This window comes from Podarcis muralis, chromosome 13 (assembly GCF_964188315.1).
Source record: "Podarcis muralis chromosome 13, rPodMur119.hap1.1, whole genome shotgun sequence".
In the NCBI taxonomy this organism is placed as follows: domain Eukaryota; kingdom Metazoa; phylum Chordata; class Lepidosauria; order Squamata; family Lacertidae; genus Podarcis; species Podarcis muralis.
Genome location: NC_135667.1, coordinates 15194004 through 15211746, shown reverse-complemented (window position 1 = coordinate 15211746; position 17743 = coordinate 15194004). Strand labels below are relative to the sequence as shown.

General features: G+C 47.0%; 1 protein-coding gene across 3 annotated transcripts in view; it reads left to right on the top strand.

The window, feature by feature from the left end:
• STX1B (syntaxin 1B) overlaps nucleotides 1-17743 on the top strand; it is a 69052-nt gene that overhangs the window by 37067 nt on the left and 14242 nt on the right. For all 3 annotated transcript variants that reach the window (XM_028704177.2, XM_028704179.2, XM_028704178.2), the window contains exons 2-9: nucleotides 3475-3549; nucleotides 8101-8200; nucleotides 8433-8507; nucleotides 9569-9642; nucleotides 10069-10177; nucleotides 12592-12665; nucleotides 13898-14035; nucleotides 16013-16123. In XM_028704177.2, coding sequence (XP_028560010.2) covers nucleotides 3475-3549; nucleotides 8101-8200; nucleotides 8433-8507; nucleotides 9569-9642; nucleotides 10069-10177; nucleotides 12592-12665; nucleotides 13898-14035; nucleotides 16013-16123 — 756 coding nt within the window. The remainder of the gene's footprint in view (nucleotides 1-3474; nucleotides 3550-8100; nucleotides 8201-8432; nucleotides 8508-9568; nucleotides 9643-10068; nucleotides 10178-12591; nucleotides 12666-13897; nucleotides 14036-16012; nucleotides 16124-17743) is intronic.

Sequence of the window (17743 nt, the reverse complement as noted above, 5' to 3'; positions counted from 1 at the left end):
CAACTCCACCTCTCTCTGTTTGTGCTTGTTCCTTCCCGCCCCCCTGCCCCCGCCTGCCCCTTACTCAGAAGTTGGATAGGGGGCAGGAACGGGACATGAGAAGGGACCACGATTGGTTTGACATCCGTGGGCCAGTGTTGCATCTTCTGAGGAAAACCAACCCTTTAAAACCATCACAGAACCTTCTACTGCGGAAAGAAAGGAGAGGGGAGGGAAGAGGGGAGGGTGTTTTATTCTTATTTATATATTTTATTTTGTCCTCCGTGACCAGGCTGGTTATTTTGGGGATGATGGTTTTCCTGGAAGGAGAAAAGGAATCTGATAGTCTGCCGAGGTGATGTGGCGCTGCCCCCGAGCCACCCCGCCCGGTCTCTGCGTGCACACGCGTTCCCAGCACACTGGAAGTGCGAGCGGCTGTTTGTGTGCATGTGTTATTATGTCACTGTTCCAGCTCGCTTAGCTGTGACCTTGGACGAAAGGAGAATGCGATGAGAGAGCTTCGTCACAAACTGCCCTCCAGGAGACGGAGCCAGGCACTGGTCCAAAACACAGCTTCTCCCTCCAAATCCCTCTCTCCAATTCCTTTTCCCATGGTGCCAGCCAGAGAGCCTTCTCCATCGCTATTCCTTCCCCGCTGCCCTGATCGCCAGCTTTCTCCTGCCTTGTGGAGCAGCGCAAGTGGCAGGGAACCGGGGTGTGTGTGTGTGCTGCCTTCCAAGTGGCTGAGCCCATCTCCCTCTGACATGTCGCCTCAGGTTAAATCGAGTTTTTGGGGGTTGCACTTATATAAGAAGATATGTGGCATCTCAACTGAGAAGGCAGGGCTTTTTTTGGTCTTGACAACTGCTGCAAGGAACTATGGGATATGGAATGGGAGGTAAGGGTGGGGGAGACGGACAGACAGACCACAATTTAACTCTTAGTTCTAAGCTGCTGTTCACATAGGAGATAACCACTTCTGGACTTTACGTGGAGCACCCATGATTGACTTTCTTTCCTAAACTAAAAACCCCCGAAATGCTCTGCTCCTAGAAAGCCAGCTGTTAAGAAAGGCTATTGTCTAGATTTCGTTGATAAGGAAGTTTTCTATGTGAGGGGTTTTTTCTTTCTTTCTCATGTGGAAATGTTCAACCCGAAGATGCTCTCAGATCATCCAAAGCCCCTCCAGACTGGTGTGTGTGTGTGTGTGTGTGTGTGTGTGTGTGTGTGTGTGTGTGTTGCAAATGTATCCTGCCACATGCCATTGATGCATGAGTTGTTCATTGGTGGTGAATTTATACCCGGTGGTCCAAACACCAGTCCACTTCATTAGTGGTCCTGTAGTCTTTGCTGGGGGGGTCTTTGCTAGACCACTAATGAAGCAGACTGGTGTTTGGACCATTCATCACCAATGAACAACTCATGCATCAATGGCATGTGGCAGGATACATTCATTAGTGGTCCTGTAGTCTTTGCTGGGGGGACGCAGGTGGCGCTGTGGGTTAAACCACAGAGCCTAGGACTTGACGATCAGAAGGTCGGCGGTTCGAATCTCCTCGACAGGGTGAGCTCCTGTTGCTCGGTCCCTGCTCCTGCCAACCTAGTAGTTCGAAAACACGCCAAAAAGATCAAGTAGATGAATAGGTACCGCTCCAGCGGGAAGGTAAACGGCGTTTCCGTGCACTGCTCTGGTTCGCCAGAAGCGGTTTAGTCATGCTGGCCACATGACCCGGAAGCTGTATGCCGGCTCCCTCGGCCAATAAAGTGAGATGAGCGCCACAACCCCAGAGTCGGCCACGACTGGACCTAATGGTCAGGGGCACCTTTACCTTTACCTTAGTCTTTGCTGGGCGCTGTCACATTGTCATGATTTGGAGGGGCAAAGCAGGACATAGCAAACACACACTTCCCGGAATATAGCAGTATAATGAAACATTGCGGGATTTCAAGAGGAAGTTATGAGACCGGAAACAAAGCAATATGTATGCCCTCAAACTGTTGCACCTGCAAACCAGTCATGAAGGTGAGATTGTGAATAACCACCCCATGCCATCATGAACACAAGTCACCATGACCACACAGTTAAAAGGAACCTTGGAGGCTGGGCCTGTCTAGTCCACAAATAGTCCCGCCCCCCCCCCCCTGCGTGAAGCAACTGTTTGTGGTATTTCTTTTGGGTTCTCTAACTCGACTCTTCTGCTCTGGAACGGAAATGAGGCCTCGTGGGATGGAAGTGTGGGGAGCTGGGTCTCCTGAGTTTTCCTTGTAGATCCAAAAGGAAACTGGATGCATTTCTAGAAAACAGGCCCTCAATTTTTCTCCTCAGCTCTAGGATCCGGAAATGGGTGTAGCTTCTTAGAGCAGGAAGGCATGATTCCTGGATTTCGTTGCCAGTTTGAGAAGATTAATCTGTTACTTCTCCCTCTTGGGGTTTTAGACAGTTCTTAATTTTTAAAATGTGAGTTGTGACATTTCAAATTTGCCTAGTGGGAGCATGCTCTGTGTTCCTCGATCACCCTGTTTTTAATCCCAGATGTCTAGGGGCCTTATCCACACTTTTGTATATTCCACAGGAATCAGTTGACGAAGGGTGGTTAGCAATATTTTTTTAAATAAATGAATAGGGGCTGGTTGTGGTTAACCCTTGGCAAAGCAGACATCTCTGCATGTGGTCAGCTACAGTCAAGTCTTCATTATTGCTTCGCTTATTCCAGGGCTGAGCCTCAGAATTAAAAACGAGGTGGAATGAACCCAAAGCATGTAGCAACCACAAACACTCCTCCATCTCTTCCTTCTCACTGAATATATGGCATTTTCCTGGCTCCCCTGGTCATTCCCTTTCTCCCTAACAAACTTTTGCTGAAGGGTGTGAAGTGTGAAGTCTCACACTTGCCCTTTCAATCATGTTTTCTTGGCTTGTTTTCTGCTGAGGACAGCGATTTCATGTTACGAGATTCATGTTAGGAGAGGCCGCCTTTCAGAAACCAGGGCTATCTAATTCTTCCTTTCTGACGGTTGGCAACATCTCTTAACTGGGCTAGGAAGGGGGATTCACCACAAGCATCTTTACTTTTGCTGATGCCGCATGGACTAGGGTGAAACTGCTGCTCTGCTCTACCGAAATACAGATAAAGAATCATGAAGTGAATGCAAGAGGCAAATCAGAGAGAAAGAGGGTGGGAGAGAATGAGGCCTAGGAAGGAATATGGATATTTGCAACAGAAACAAGGGCCTGAAATACTGGTTGGGGGAATCTGCTGAGTGTCTGTGTGCATCTGCTTAAATAGGGGAGAAGGGGCAATTGGGAAAGGTTAAAAGCTTGCTGCTTTCCCCCAAATGGTTCCCCCTCCCACTTTTCACTGTGTAGTGAAGAAATGGCAATTGGCCACATGATATGTGTGCTTGGAAACACACAGAAGAGGAGAGCATCAGGGTATCTTTGAGGACAGAGCCAGGAGGGTGTCCTAACCTGTGGAAATGTTGTCTCTTGGGCAGGCCAAAGACAGCGACGATGAGGAAGAGGTGGTGCACGTGGACCGAGACCATTTCATGGATGAGTTCTTCGAACAGGTAAGAGGAAGAACAGCCTTGAAGGTGTCACAGCAGCATGGTCAGTGCTGAGAGTTGTGGTCCAACATCTGGAAGGCTGCAGGTCCCCCATCCCTGGCATGGACCTTGGTGGGGGCTCTTCTTTGGTCTGTTGTTCTGCTCTCATTTATCTGGTGCTCTGCTTGAATTACAACAGTGTTCGCCAACCTGGTGCCTTCCTGCTTTTTTGGACTACAACTCCCATAAGGGCTGGGGCTGATGGGAGTTGTAGTCCAAAGCAACTGGAAGACACTAGGAGGGGTGAAGGCTGCACTACATATTGTACCAAGTCCTACCCCTTGAGTAATCATACTCCTTTCCGGCTTCTGACATCTCCCCAGGGTTTGCCCATATATTTTGAACCTTATCTCAACAGTCATGAGATCTTGACCAGTGGCAGAGAACCTGTGGCAACTCCAGGTGATGCTGGACTACAGTTCCCATCATCCTTGCCCTTTGGCTGTGCTGGCCTGGACTGATGAGAAATGAAGCCCGACAACATCTGGAGGGCAAAGGGTCCCTCTCCCCTTTCTGTAGAAGCTTAACTTCTTGAGCCACGACTAAGGGAGGTTGCACTCCTAAGGGAGGTTGCACTGAAATATAACTTAAGAACCCATGGCTCTATAGGCTAGCCTTTGCAAACCCGGTACCCTCCAGTTTTTCTGAACTACAACTCCCATCATGTCCAGGACTAATGGGAGTTGTAGTACAGAACATCTGGATGGCACTGGGATGGCTGATTTGGCATATTGCAGGCTATACTCGTCACTTGTTTTAACACTTGATGTCTACTACAGTCATACCTTGGAAGCCAAACAGAACCTGTTCTGGAAGTCCATTCGACTTCTGAAATGTTCGGAAACCAAGGTGTGGCTTCCAATTGGCTGCAGGAATCTGCGCCAGATGTTTGGGTTCCAAAAGAACGTTTGCAAACTGGAACACTCATGTTTGGGTTCGGGGCCTTTAGGAGCCAAAACGTTTGACTCGCAAGTCGTTCATCAACCAAGGTACGACTATACTAGTAAATACTGTTGTCTCGTTCATGTGGCAATCAGCAAACACATTTATTTCTTTTTAACAAACAAGTTCTCTGAGGTCTGTAAAGGGCACGATAGCAGCCTCTTTAAACCTAGGCTTCACCCAATCTCTCTCACACAAAAGCAAAAGAGGAGGAATGAGGGGAGGGGAGCTGAACCTCTCCCCTTGCCTGCTTCTTCTTCCCCCCAGCCCCTCGTCTGAAGCATTTCTCCCTTGGCCAAAGAGACAGGCCGCAAGGGAGTCAACGGTGAGCAGGGAAGCTTACACCCTCTCTGAAAACTAAACCCCCTCACTCAAAACACATTATTTAATGATCAGGGCAGACGCAGATTTAAGGAGACCAGCTGGCGACCATCTAGGGGTTATCTCCAACTTAAATTTCCTCAGATTCAGGGGTGCCAACTTGAGTAAAATATTGGGGGGGAGAGGTAAGCCCTGACCTGCATAATCAATCACAAGATGTGTCACATGCACACTATTTGAATGGCCCATCAATTTTGGGGGGCCCTGGTCCCCTCAGATATTTTATTGGGAGGTCCAAAGGGACCTCGGCCCCTAGGAGTTGGCTCCTATGCTCAGAGTAGACTTACTGAAATTAACGAACCTCAGTTAGTTGTGTTTATGCATTTCAATGGGTCTACTCTTGAGTAGCATTGGATACAACCCTGGGTTTCAAAGCGTAAGGGAAAGAAATAGTTTTCGAAAGGGGTGTCTGTGTGAGGGAGGGAGGGAGAGATTCTACAGTTTAATGTTTCCTCATGTTTTGGGTTTGGTACGTCATTCCTCAGCCGTGCCAGAGCCTATTTGCCTCTGAACAATGAGGTCCTTTCATGCTGGAGAGCTCTTGCTTCATTATAGAGTCTGAGAACCCGTAAAGAGGTCGGTTTTGTGCAGCAATACATACTTCCAGCTCCCAGACCGCTGTGCGGAAACCAAATGGCTGCCAGGATTAGAGAAGGTGGCCACCCTTGTTCCAGGTCCTCTCCTTCCCACTTCTTCTCAGCCTGCTTTTGCATAGGAGATGGAGCCTACGAGCCCCATGCCCTGAATTAACTCCTGCTTAGACACGTGCCTGGGATCTGCACGAGAGCGGAGCGCATTAATATTCAAGCAGCATGGCTTTTAGTATGCAAGAGCATCTTGTTAATGATTCTATGCAGCCCCTGCGATGCGCAGGCGTCAGAGGTGGAAGGATTGGAGGGGGGGGGAGGCAGAGAGATGCCACGGGGATGGCAGCCACCCACAACTGTGAAATCCACGTTCGCTTGTTGGGTCTTGTTCACAAGTCGCAACGCGTGGCTGAGATCATCGCACTACACCCCGGAGAAATCTTGCCGTTTCTCTGAAGCAATTCCGCAGCGTGCTGTGGCTGCTTGCAGGAAATCCATGCCTCAGACAGCTCTTGCCTCTCTTTCCTTTGAATTCCAAGTTCTATTAAAAATAAAAACCACCTACAGCCCACTCACCCTCCCTCTCTCAAATAAGCATACAGATTGCATCATTTCATGCAAAATTAGCAAATGTTGTTGCGTTGCTTTGACCCAAGATTGTAAACATTCTTGCAGTCTTTTCCGGTGGGTGCCTGGATTCTTATCAGCCTCAGCACTCATCAGGGAGTTAGTTACCAGTGAGACCCGTAATTAACAATCCAATCTTATTTATTGCTTTTGTGGCCCCCCTTTTCACTCCAGTCAGCTCCAGGCGGTGTGCATGTGTGTGTCCCCCCCCCTCATTTAATCCCCACAACAACCCTGAGAGATAGATTAGGCTGACAGGCAGTGACTGGCCCAAAGTCACCCAGCGAGCTACATGGCAGAGTAGTGATTCGAACCCTGGCCTCCCGGGTCCTAGTCTGAGCCTCTAACCACTACACCACACTGGATCAATTTGTGGACATTTGGGCTCAGGTTACATATGATAGTGGAAGACCCATCTATTTAAGACCTGGGCCTGGCCGACTCCTGCTTAGACTGGCAGCTTCCCCCAAAGAGAGCTGCTAAACTGGTGGCTGCCTTCCTGATACCTCATTTATGAAGTCATTTTCCCTCAGCTGTGCTCTAGCTCTGTAAGTGGATCTGTGCGGGAGGAAAAGACCACAGGGGGAGAAACTCTGGGGGAGTTAAACAATGGGTGGAGATTCTTATACCCATGAACTCCATATGTCCTACAAATCCTCTTAGTTCACACCCCTCTTTATACACGACTGAGGCAGACCTGAGTTCGAAAGCTGCGCTCTATTCCAACATAGAATCATAGAACTGTAGACTTGGAAGGGACCCTGAGGAATATGCAGCTGTCCCATCGGACCTGAAACTGTGATTCCGCTGCATGAGGGAAGCCAGGGCGGGCCCAGGATTTGTGATGATTGATTGAGGGGCACCAGCAAAGCTATTGTCTGTCGTGGGCGAGTCGGCTGCAGATTTCAGGACCTTGGAGAGCGTCTCCTGGTAGTTTGCCTCCGGGCCCCGTATTTCAACTCCTTTCTTCAGCACAGTGCTCCCTGGTGGCCAGGCTGAGGCCTTACAGTCATTTAACTGAGGAAAACTACTCTATCAGACCGACAAAAAGGTATTTAGGGAACATTTAAGTCAGAGTTTCCCAAACTGTAGTTCATGGACCGCCAGAAGTCCCCAAGCTTCATTCAGCTGCTCTGTGACATGTCTGCATTAAATATTCCTATTGCTTTTTTAATTGGCTGATTTGTTTATTTCTTATATTGCATGTTATTGTATTTCAGTCTGACAAAGAGATCATAGTCTCAGTGAACTGTAGCAAAACTGTCAGTGCAAAGAAATATTTGTTTTTATTCATTTATAAAAAAATATTTATATACTGTTGTTCATTAATTTAAAAAATCAGAGCGGTTTTACACAATTGTACATAAAACAATGCAATAAAGAGCATTTTTTTAAAAAAAAACAACTTTAAATCAGTTAAATATTATGGACAGTTATATTATTAATTATTTTAAAAAATTAAGCAGAAGTTGCCCACTGTATTTCCATTGGCAGATTATTCCACGATCCTGGCCCTATGGCACCAAAATCTCAGTTCCTTGTTGTGAAATAAGCCTCACCAACTCAGGGAACAACCGTTGACACTACTGCAGATGATCTCAGTGGTTGAGCTGAGATATAGGGTTCAAGCAGTCCCTGAGGTACCCTGGACCTAAGTTGATCAGGGCGTTGATGGTGCCAGAGGTACTTCCCCCTCCTGCCTGATGCTCTCGCTCTGCACATGGCAACATTCAGGCGGAATGTGGAAACAAGGCCTGTGTATCGCTCTCTCCTTTTCCCGCCTCTGTGGCTCCTTCATGGAATCTCCTCCAACCCTAAGAGTTCTGTGGCTCCACGATTGGCTAAATGCAGCACAGAGGACCCGTATTGACCGTGGCAGCCCTGGGTCACCGTATCAATTACTTAGCGGTGGGCGTTCAAGGAACCACAACAGGAGGGAGGTCCCATGCTCGCTTCTTGCCTCCCTGTCTTTCCCCAGGTGGAGGAGATCCGCGGCTGCATTGAGAAACTCTCGGAAGATGTGGAACTGGTGAAGAAGCAGCACAGTGCCATCTTGGCTGCCCCGAACCCAGATGAGAGTGAGTGGAACACCCAGAGGCCCACGTCTAGTGATGCTGTCCCATGGCGCTTACACACGCCCCGTGCCACGCGTGAATTTGCCCAAGATGGGTGCGCAAGGATCTCTCTCAAGATCCTGCGCAAGGATGAAGGCAAACAATGCATGTGGGGGAACGGACACAGTTCAATCATCTCCCGGGTCTGCTGTCAAAACACTCCCCCCATTTATTTATTTTTGCATTTTCCTTGTAGAGACCAAGCAGGAACTGGAGGATCTCACAGCTGACATCAAGAAGACTGCCAACAAGGTGCGCTCCAAGTTGAAAGGTAAGAGCTGGGTCTCCCCAACATAGAGTTATTATATATATATATGACCGAAAGTTCAGAGGTAGCATTGTAACCCATTTACGATGGAGTGGAAGGTTCGTAGGCTATGGAGTACTTGCTCACAAACTTATTGACAGCTGCACGAATTATTATAGCCAAGAAGTGGAAGGGGCAAGCAGAATATAAAATGGAAGAATGGTATAAAGAGGTGTGGGGTATAGCTATTAATTAAGATGTGTCATTCTTCTTTTTCTTTCTTTATCTTTGGCGATCACTCGTAGCCAAGTAAGATTGTCTTCCATAAACACGGTTTTAGCAATGAGTCCATAAGTGACTGTGGAGGCCAATTCTGGACCCACACGTCCTTCCACAGTGGGTACATTGGTTTCTGGGCGGGAGTTGATCATGGTGTGGATTTGCCAACTGTGCCTTCCTCTTAGCACGTTTCTCCCTTGCGTCCTGAGTTCGAGTGTCTTCAAAGCCCATGACACCTTTGGTAAAGGCTGTTCTCCAACTGGAGCGCTTGCAGGCCAGTGTTTCCCAATTGTCAGGGTTTATACTACAGATTTGCCTTGAGACAATCTTTAAACCTCTTTTGTTGACCACCAGCATTACGCTTTCCATTTTTAAGTTCGGAATAGAGTAGGTCAGGGAATATGCAGGAGAAATGATTCTGAGGAGATATGGAGGGCGTTTGTAGAATTTGTACTGTTAAAACGGAAAAGAGGTCAAACCATCGCAAGCCAATGAGAAGCCGGACAGCATTGCGGAAGGTGGTCCCCGCTCTGCTCCGTGCTGTTTTAGCGTGGTGCACGGGAGCTGACCGAGCGGGTGGTGGGGGTCCATGGGTCAGTTAAACGACCTCCATGGGCCGCTTGTGGCCCATGGGCCTTAGGTTGCAGGCTCCTGTCCTAGCCCTTAGGCAGCTTTGAACCTGCAACTTGGCAGCTCACCACTAGAGGCAGCAGCAGAAGAACCCAGAAACTCCAGGCTCCGACCCAGACAGTTCTTCATTCTCTGCTAAAGCTGCCCTGATCTCTTTGCCCTTGTCCTCTCTACAGCGATTGAGCAGGGAATCGAGCAGGAAGAGGTGCAGAACCGATCCTCGGCTGACTTGCGGATCCGGAAAACGCAGGTACTTGTCTTCGTCACATATATTGGATTTTGCCTTATTTCTCCTTCTTCTTCCCCCACCCTCATCCCCAAAGTACCTATATTTAAAATAAATTGCATGCTTTGTTTTTTTAAAAACTTTCTGGTTAATTGGGGGCACCCATTGTTTTAAAATCCATGCATCTAAACCCTGGGGGGAGACCTGCAGGATCAGGCCAATGGCCCATCCAGTCCAGCATTCTGTTCTCACAGTAGCCAGCCAGAAGCTTTAGCTCATTTGCGTAACAATTTCCCCTCCCCCCCCCACGCACCATTCCAAAGGTCTGTGATCAATAGGTATGGGTCTTAAATTGAAACAGGGGAGCAGAGGGAATGAGGGGTACGTCCCGCTCTCTTTGGTGACTTCCTCTCTGCCCCAACATGACGGACTCCCCATTTCACTGCCTAGCACTCGACCCTTTCCCGCAAGTTCGTGGAGGTGATGACGGAATACAACACAACCCAGTCCAAATATCGAGACCGATGCAAGGACCGTATCCAGAGGCAGCTGGAGATAAGTACGTTAATTCTCTCTCTTGAATATATTTCCTGCCTTCCCTCCTTAGGTCTGGCTTGTTAGGTACGTTTCCCCCTAAATATTGAACTCTCCGGCGATCTAGGAAGGTGGAGGACTCTCCTTCATGTCGGGTAGCTTTCTGTCAGGGATTATTTAGCTGAGATTCCTGCATTGTCTGGGGGTGGTCAGAATGACCCTTGATGTCCCTTCCAATTTTGCAGTTCTGTGATCCTACAATTGCATTCTTCCAGTAACTAGTGAGGAAATAGCTGAAATATATGACATTAATTATAAGGACATAAGAAGAGTCCTGAGGATAAGGCCAAAGGCCTGCCCCCCCCCCAAAACAAATTTTTATTTGATTTTCCAAAATATAAACATACAAGAAAAACAATTCCCAATCTACTAATTATCAAGATTACTCTGAATCTCCTGACTCCGCCCCATCCCATCCTATTGATTCTATTTTCAACTGCATATCAATACTTCTCCCATTTTTCATCTTCCTAAATTATCTATACGTTCTGTTACATTACACGTGTCTTTAAAATCCTGCTAATGCTTTGACCTGTTTACAATGATTTTGTATATACATTATAAACATTTCCCATTCTTTTTTAAATTTCTTGTCTTCTTGATTCCTGAGTTTCCCAGTTAGTTTTGCCATTGCAGTATATTCCATCAACTTGATTTGCCATTCTTCTCTGGTCGGGGTTATCTCTTTGTTTCATCTCTGGGCTAGTAGCATCCGAGCGGCCGTTGTAGCGTACACAAACACTTTCCTCTGGTCCTTTGGGATCTTGGCAAAATTTCCAGAAAAATCCGGACGTATGGCAAAAAAAAAAAGCTCAACAGCTTTTCTGTCCGGATATTCACTTTTCGGAATATGGCAACTCTGGTGGTGCTGTGGGTTAAACCACAGAGCCTAGGACTTCCTGATCAGAAGGTCAGCGGTTCGAATCCCTGCGACAGAGTGAGCTCCCATTGCTCGGTCCCTGCTCCTGCCAACCTAGCAGTTCGAAAGCACGGCAAAGTGCAAGTATCTTAGGTACCACTCCGGCGGGAAGGGAAACGGTGTTTCCGTGCGCTGCTCTGGTTCGCCAGAAGCGGCTTAGTCATGCTGGCCACATGACCCGGAAGCTGTAAGCTGGCTCCCTCAGCCAATAAAGTGAGATGAGCGCCACAACCCCAGAGTCATCTGCGACTGGACCTAAAGGTCAGGGGTCCCTTTACCTTTACCTTATGTTAGGGCCTGAGAACAACTCTCCACACATGCGATTCCTGACAACTAGCATTCCGAGGTATCTTGCCTCCAACAGTGGAGGCAGAACATATAGTAGACACTGATAGCTTTGGTCTCCATGATGAAGACGAGAGTGCTACCGAGCACGTGCAGAGTGGCTTCTCCTCCCTGCCTTGTGATGGCCGCTGGCCTCTTATTATCTGAGATCAGGGGGCTGGGCTCACACAACAACCTCGAGCAGGCGTGGACACTGAAGTGCGAGGAGCTGCCACACACCAACCCATCCTCAGTTATACTTCGTTGCGGCTGTTTTTTTGTAGCAGCTGCCTTTGCCTCATAGGGGCAAGTAGCCACTGTGGGTTTTTAAAAGGCAGAGCTGCTGTCTATAGCTAGGTGCTTTCATCCTATTCAATTATTATTATTATTATTATTATTATTATTATTATTATTATTATTTCATTATCTATACTTCATCCATCTAACTGTGTTGCCCTAAAAACTTCCCGATAGAGGGCTGCTTTCAGATGTTTTCTAAAGGTTGCACAGCTACTTATCTCCTTGGCTCAGGGATTGCATAAGTCCATACCCTTCAACATTTCTCTGATGAAAATAGGAACATTCTGGGGTCAAATCAGAAACTGGGACGGCTTCTGTAAATCTGGGACTGTCCCTGGAAAATAAAGATACGTGGAGTGTCTGATGCAGCTTCCTGCTTCCATTGCTGGGCTCCGTTGAAAACAGCTTCTCCATGCAAACCAGGAAGTGACCTCTCCAGACAACAGAGTGACTCTTCTTTTCTTATCTCTGAGACTCCGATCTCCTGAGTGACACGGACACCATTAGGCAGTTGAATGCACATCCGTACTCAGTCCGTTTCCCTCCCTTCCACACGACCCCAGCTGCTAGCAACCCACGCCACACCACTGGGCTGTCCTAAAAGCATATTCTCCTGCCACCCTCTTGCCGGCAGTTGCACGCTTCACTGGTGGACAGGAGCCTGCTCACTTTTACATGAACTGGAAACAAGGAGATCAAAACAAACAATATGCCAGTTTCCTCATTGGGAGGCCAGGGTGCGAATGCTTTGTTGAAGCGATAAGGTGATGCTGCGGGTGGGGGCTGTATTATAAAGTGTGGCAATTCATCATGGCTTTGGTCTTCCCTTTTTGCAGCTGGCAGGACAACAACTAACGAGGAGCTAGAAGACATGCTGGAGAGCGGGAAGCTGGCAATCTTCACCGATGACGTACGTATCCCAGAAGCACTCACAAGCATGTCAGACATGGCCGTCTTGTGGTTCCAAGCTTAGGAAAAGACAGGGTTGGGGTGCTCTGCTAGGAAGCTGCTCTGGGGGTCCTTGGAATTTATGGGTCGGACTGGGAATGAAGTAAGCAGGTTCAAGGAGGGGCAAAATGCCAGGCAGGATGCTGAAACCCCAACCACTGATATTACAATGCCCTGTTCTTCCCTGCTTCCCTTCATAGTCATAGGGAATAGAAGTTTGCCACCATTTCTTAACATTTAAGGAGCAGGGTCTCCGGGTTCCTCCTCTTAACCTCTTTGGTCCATTGTTCTAACAGGGATGGGGCTCTAACTTGGGTGGATGCTGTTTTATTTTTGGGGGGGGGGTTCTTTAAAATTGTTTTCTTTTTTATAATAATATTTTATTAGGTTTAAGAACACATAAACAAGCAATAAACACAATAACAACACAAAGTAAATAAAAAACATCACAATATAAAATCTCACAATAAACAAATACAAATATTTAACCTAAGATAGACAAAGAAAAAAAATCAATACACACACAAAAATATAAAATATAAAACACAAATCACTCTTTTCTGATTTCTTGTCTTTGATTAACTTACTTTCCTGACTTCCTCACGCCTCCCTTTTTTGTATCCCTTTTTTAACAGTTCGTTCAGCAAATTCATATCATTATCCTTACTTATTTTATCTTTCAACTTTATAATTTCAAATTTTAATCTATCTTGTTACTATCTTGTTAGTAAGTAGTAAAATTGTTTTCAAATGTTTTATGTTAATTTGTATACCGGGGTATTGTTTAGGGGCTTTTGTTGGGAGTGTACTTTTTATTAGTTTGTATACATTATAGTACTGTTAATTGTTTTAATTATTTCTATCGTGTCTTTTGTGCTTTTATATTGTAACTTTATGTTGTGAACCGCCCTGAGACCTACAGGTTTAGGGTGGTATACAACTTTTAACAACAACAACAACAACAGAAGCTGTGGTTCTTAGGACAACAGCCACATTTAACAAGTCTATGTGGTTCTGTCTTTCAATCTGTATCACTGCTTGTCAATTTACATTGTTTATTCAAAATGTGGGATGGAGGCTTCCCCAGAGGGTTGTGGGGGCATTGGAGTGCAGGAGTTTTCCTTAGTGCAGAATTCTGTCTGTCTTTCTGTCTTTCTGTCTTTCTTTCGTCTTGACTCCTGTTGTTTCCCTCAGATCAAAATGGACTCACAGATGACGAAGCAGGCCCTGAACGAGATCGAAACCCGGCACAACGAGATTATCAAACTGGAAACCAGCATCCGGGAGCTTCATGACATGTTTGTGGACATGGCTATGTTGGTGGAGAGCCAGGTACGGCCGCAGGGTCAATGTGGAGCTGTCCTTGAAGACGCTGTGTAAGTCAGTCAGTTCACAACGCAGCTGCTTAGACAACGGAGAGGGACCAGGAGATGGGATCATATCATACCCTGCTTGGAAACCAATTTCAGTGGCTCCCTATTCCTTACCTTTAACACCCTGCATGGCTTAGGACCCCGGTACATTCTCCAGCATTGACCCACCTGCGTTTCTGGGGTCTCCATATGAGGCTCGTCCATTGGTGCTCCCACCATCAGAAGCAAAATGGCTGGCAGTGATCATAAAAAAGGCAAAAATAAAAATCTGGAATCTTGAACAGGAGCACTCCACATAGCAGTTCTAGGTCTTGCTTATAAGTAAATAAATACAATAGTTTCATTGGGGACTACAGACCTCATCACACACCCTCCTCAGAAGTCAGTGCAGAGGGATCTCCGTGATTCAGTATAATAGCTTCAGTATCTGTAATTCTAAAATTCTAAAATGAGAAGTCTCAGGGCTCAGTCACCTGGAAATCTCTCTCTCTCTCTCTCTCTCTCTCTCTCTCTCTCTTTCTCTTTCTCTCTCTCTCTCCCTCCCTCTCCCTCTCCCTCTCCCTCTCCCCCTCCCTCTCTCTCTCTCTCTCTCTCCCCCCCCTCTCTCTCTCTCTCACACACACACACACACACACCTTGCCCTGTATTCTCAGGTGAGTGGCTCCTCTTTGCTAAGAAAGAAAACTTTGTACATGTTCAGAAGCACATTTTCCAAGCTGAGCTCTGACAGCCAACCCCCCCCCCCGCCCCCAACTAGGATTTCATGTTTGTATCCCTTTCCTCAAGGTATAATAATTTATAATAATAATTTATTATTTATATCCCGCCCATCTGGCTGAGTTTCCCCAGCCACTCTGGGCGGCTCCCAATCAGTGTTAAAAACAGTACAGCGTTACATATTAAAAACTTCCCTGAACAGGGCTGCCTTAAGATGTCTTCTGAATATCAAGTGATTATTTATCTCTTTGACATCTAATGGGAGGGCGTTCCACAGGGCGGGCGCCACTACTGAGAAGGCCCTCTGTCTGGTTCCCTGTAGCCTCACTTCTCGCAATGAGGGAACCGCCAGAAGGCCCTCGGCGCTGGACCTCAGTGTCCGGGCTGAATGATGGGGGTGGAGACGCTCCTTCAGGTATACAGGACCAAGGCCGTTTAGGGCTTTAAAGGTCAGCACCAACACTTTGAATCGTGCTCGGAAACGTACTGGGAGCCAATGCAGGTCTCTCAGGACCGGTGTTATATGGTCCCGGCGGCCACTCCCAGTCACCAGTCTAGCTGCCGCGTTCTGGATTAATTGCAGTTTCCGGGTCACCTTCAAAGGTAGCCCCACGTAGAGCGCGTTGCAGTAGTCCAAGCGTGAGATAACTAGAGCATGCACCACTCTGGCGAGACAGTTTGCGGGCAGGTAGGGTCTTAGCCTGCGTACCAGGTGGAGCTGGTAGACAGCTGCCCTGGACACAGAGTTAACCTGCGCCTCCATGGACAGCTGTGAGTCCAAAATGACTCCCAGGCTACGCACCTGGTCCTTTAGGGGCACAGTTACCCCATTCAAGACCAGGGAATCCCCCACACCAACCCGCTCCCTGTCCCCCAAAAACAGTACTTCTGTCTTGTCAGGATTCAACCTCAGTCTGTTAGCCGCCATCCTTGGCTGGGAGTTATTTTGGGTGTGGAGTACTTCACATGAAACATGTGCAAACCAAATCAATGAGCACAGAGGTTTGGGCTTTAACTGGGAAAGACTTGGGTTCAAAACCCCTGGAGCCATAAAAACTCATTGAATTGATTCTGGCTAGTTGTTGTCCTGAGCCTCGCAGGGTTGTTGTGGATATGTTAACCTTGGAGGAAAGGGTCAGGATGATCAGATTATCAGCCATAGCCATTGACCGAATTAACTCGCCTTACCTTCACAAGTCGCCGCTTTCTACCATTTCAGGGGGAGATGATTGACCGCATTGAATACAATGTCGAGCACTCCGTTGATTACGTGGAAAGAGCCGTCTCTGACACCAAGAAAGCTGTAAAATACCAGAGCAAGGCTCGGAGGGTAAGTAGGAGCGGTTGGGACACGGGGCAAGGAAGGCAGAGAGGGGCTAATCTTTCCCTCTAGGCGCAAGAGGCAGTCAAGAACCTGGAATGAGTAAAATGTGTTGGAGAAGGCAGGGCTGAGATTGTAAAACTGAGGAGTCAAGCCGAGTTCAGAAGAAGGGGAGATCTAAGAGAAAATCTCCACAATTAAGAAATTATCTATGGATTCCAGATTCTTTGGGAGCGAAAAATAAAGTGGGCACAGTGGCTTCTGTGGCATATTTGCCACATACAGTTGTACCTTGGATCCCAAACTCCCTGGAACTCTTTTGGCTCTTAAACGCCACAAACCCAGAAGTGACTGTTCCGGTTTTCGAACGTTCTTTTGGAACCCAAACGTCTGATGGGGCTTCCACAGCTTCTGATTGGCTGCAGGAGCTTCCTGCAGCCAATCAGAAGCTGCAATTTGGTTTTGGAAGTCGAATGGACTTCCAGAATGGATTCCATTCGACTTCCAAGGTATGACTATAATTTTGAACCTAAGTGAAACTGCCAAACTTGGAACCAGACCTTTTCTTCTTCTCTTTTGGTACTATCTCCTCTGACTCCGACGCTTCAGAAGGAGGAGTTTCACAGCCATACTAACCGAAACCCTTTTAAATGGAAATGATGGTGACTCAGGGGTGGAGAATTCCCTCCGGGCCTATCTGCCCTGGCCCTCAGGAGTCTCGCAAGGCCACTCATGCCCCTCACTCACCATGCATCACTCTCTCTTTGACTGCTTCTGCCAGCCTGGAATGTGTCATTGAACTGCGACAATGGTTTCTTGCTTCCCTGGATGGAGTGAGTTGTTTGTGCATGTTGTGTAGAAAACTCTGGCTTGTGGCATGTAGGCGATTGTAGACAGGTAAGAGTCGTAGGTCTTGCTCCTCCCACTTCTGCCTCTGGCCCCTCCCAATGCTGGCAGGTGGCCCTCAGCCTGAAATTTATTTATTTGGTTTTTTAAAATTAAATTTTGATAGCTTCCCCACCCCTGTGGTAACTGAACCAAATGGGTTTCTTTCCCCTCCGTTCCTTATTTATTCCTTATAATATTGTTAGGTTGCCTCTCTTGCATGTCATCTGACAGTACATAACATAACTGTTTATAAAATCGAGCAACTATTTTAAACACCACAAACTGACAGCAGTTAAGAGCTTATTATAGCTCTCGGCCGAAAGATTTAAAAATACATTTCCACAGCATCAACCTGAAATCATCAAGGAAACGCATGTTGGAATGAGTAAGTTTTTTTTACAAGAAGAAAAAGCTCATTTAGAAACCTGAATAGAAGGGGCTGGTCATGTATAAACAGGTGAAGAGTTTCATAGATTTGTGGCCAGCATTGGGAAAATCCTCTCCCTTGCATCCTGCCCCTTGATTGACCTTCCTTGCAGGCATTTTTATATGCAATCAAAATTTTATGCACACAGACACTGGAGAATTAAAACAATTAACAATTATCATAGGGACAGAACTGGGATTAAGGTGGTTTTTAAAGGAATCTGTGAATACGGTCCTTTTACAATAAGGCTATCAACAAGGGCTTTTGCAAGGAGCCCTTGATTAAAATCTGTGTACTCAACCTAAATCACACAT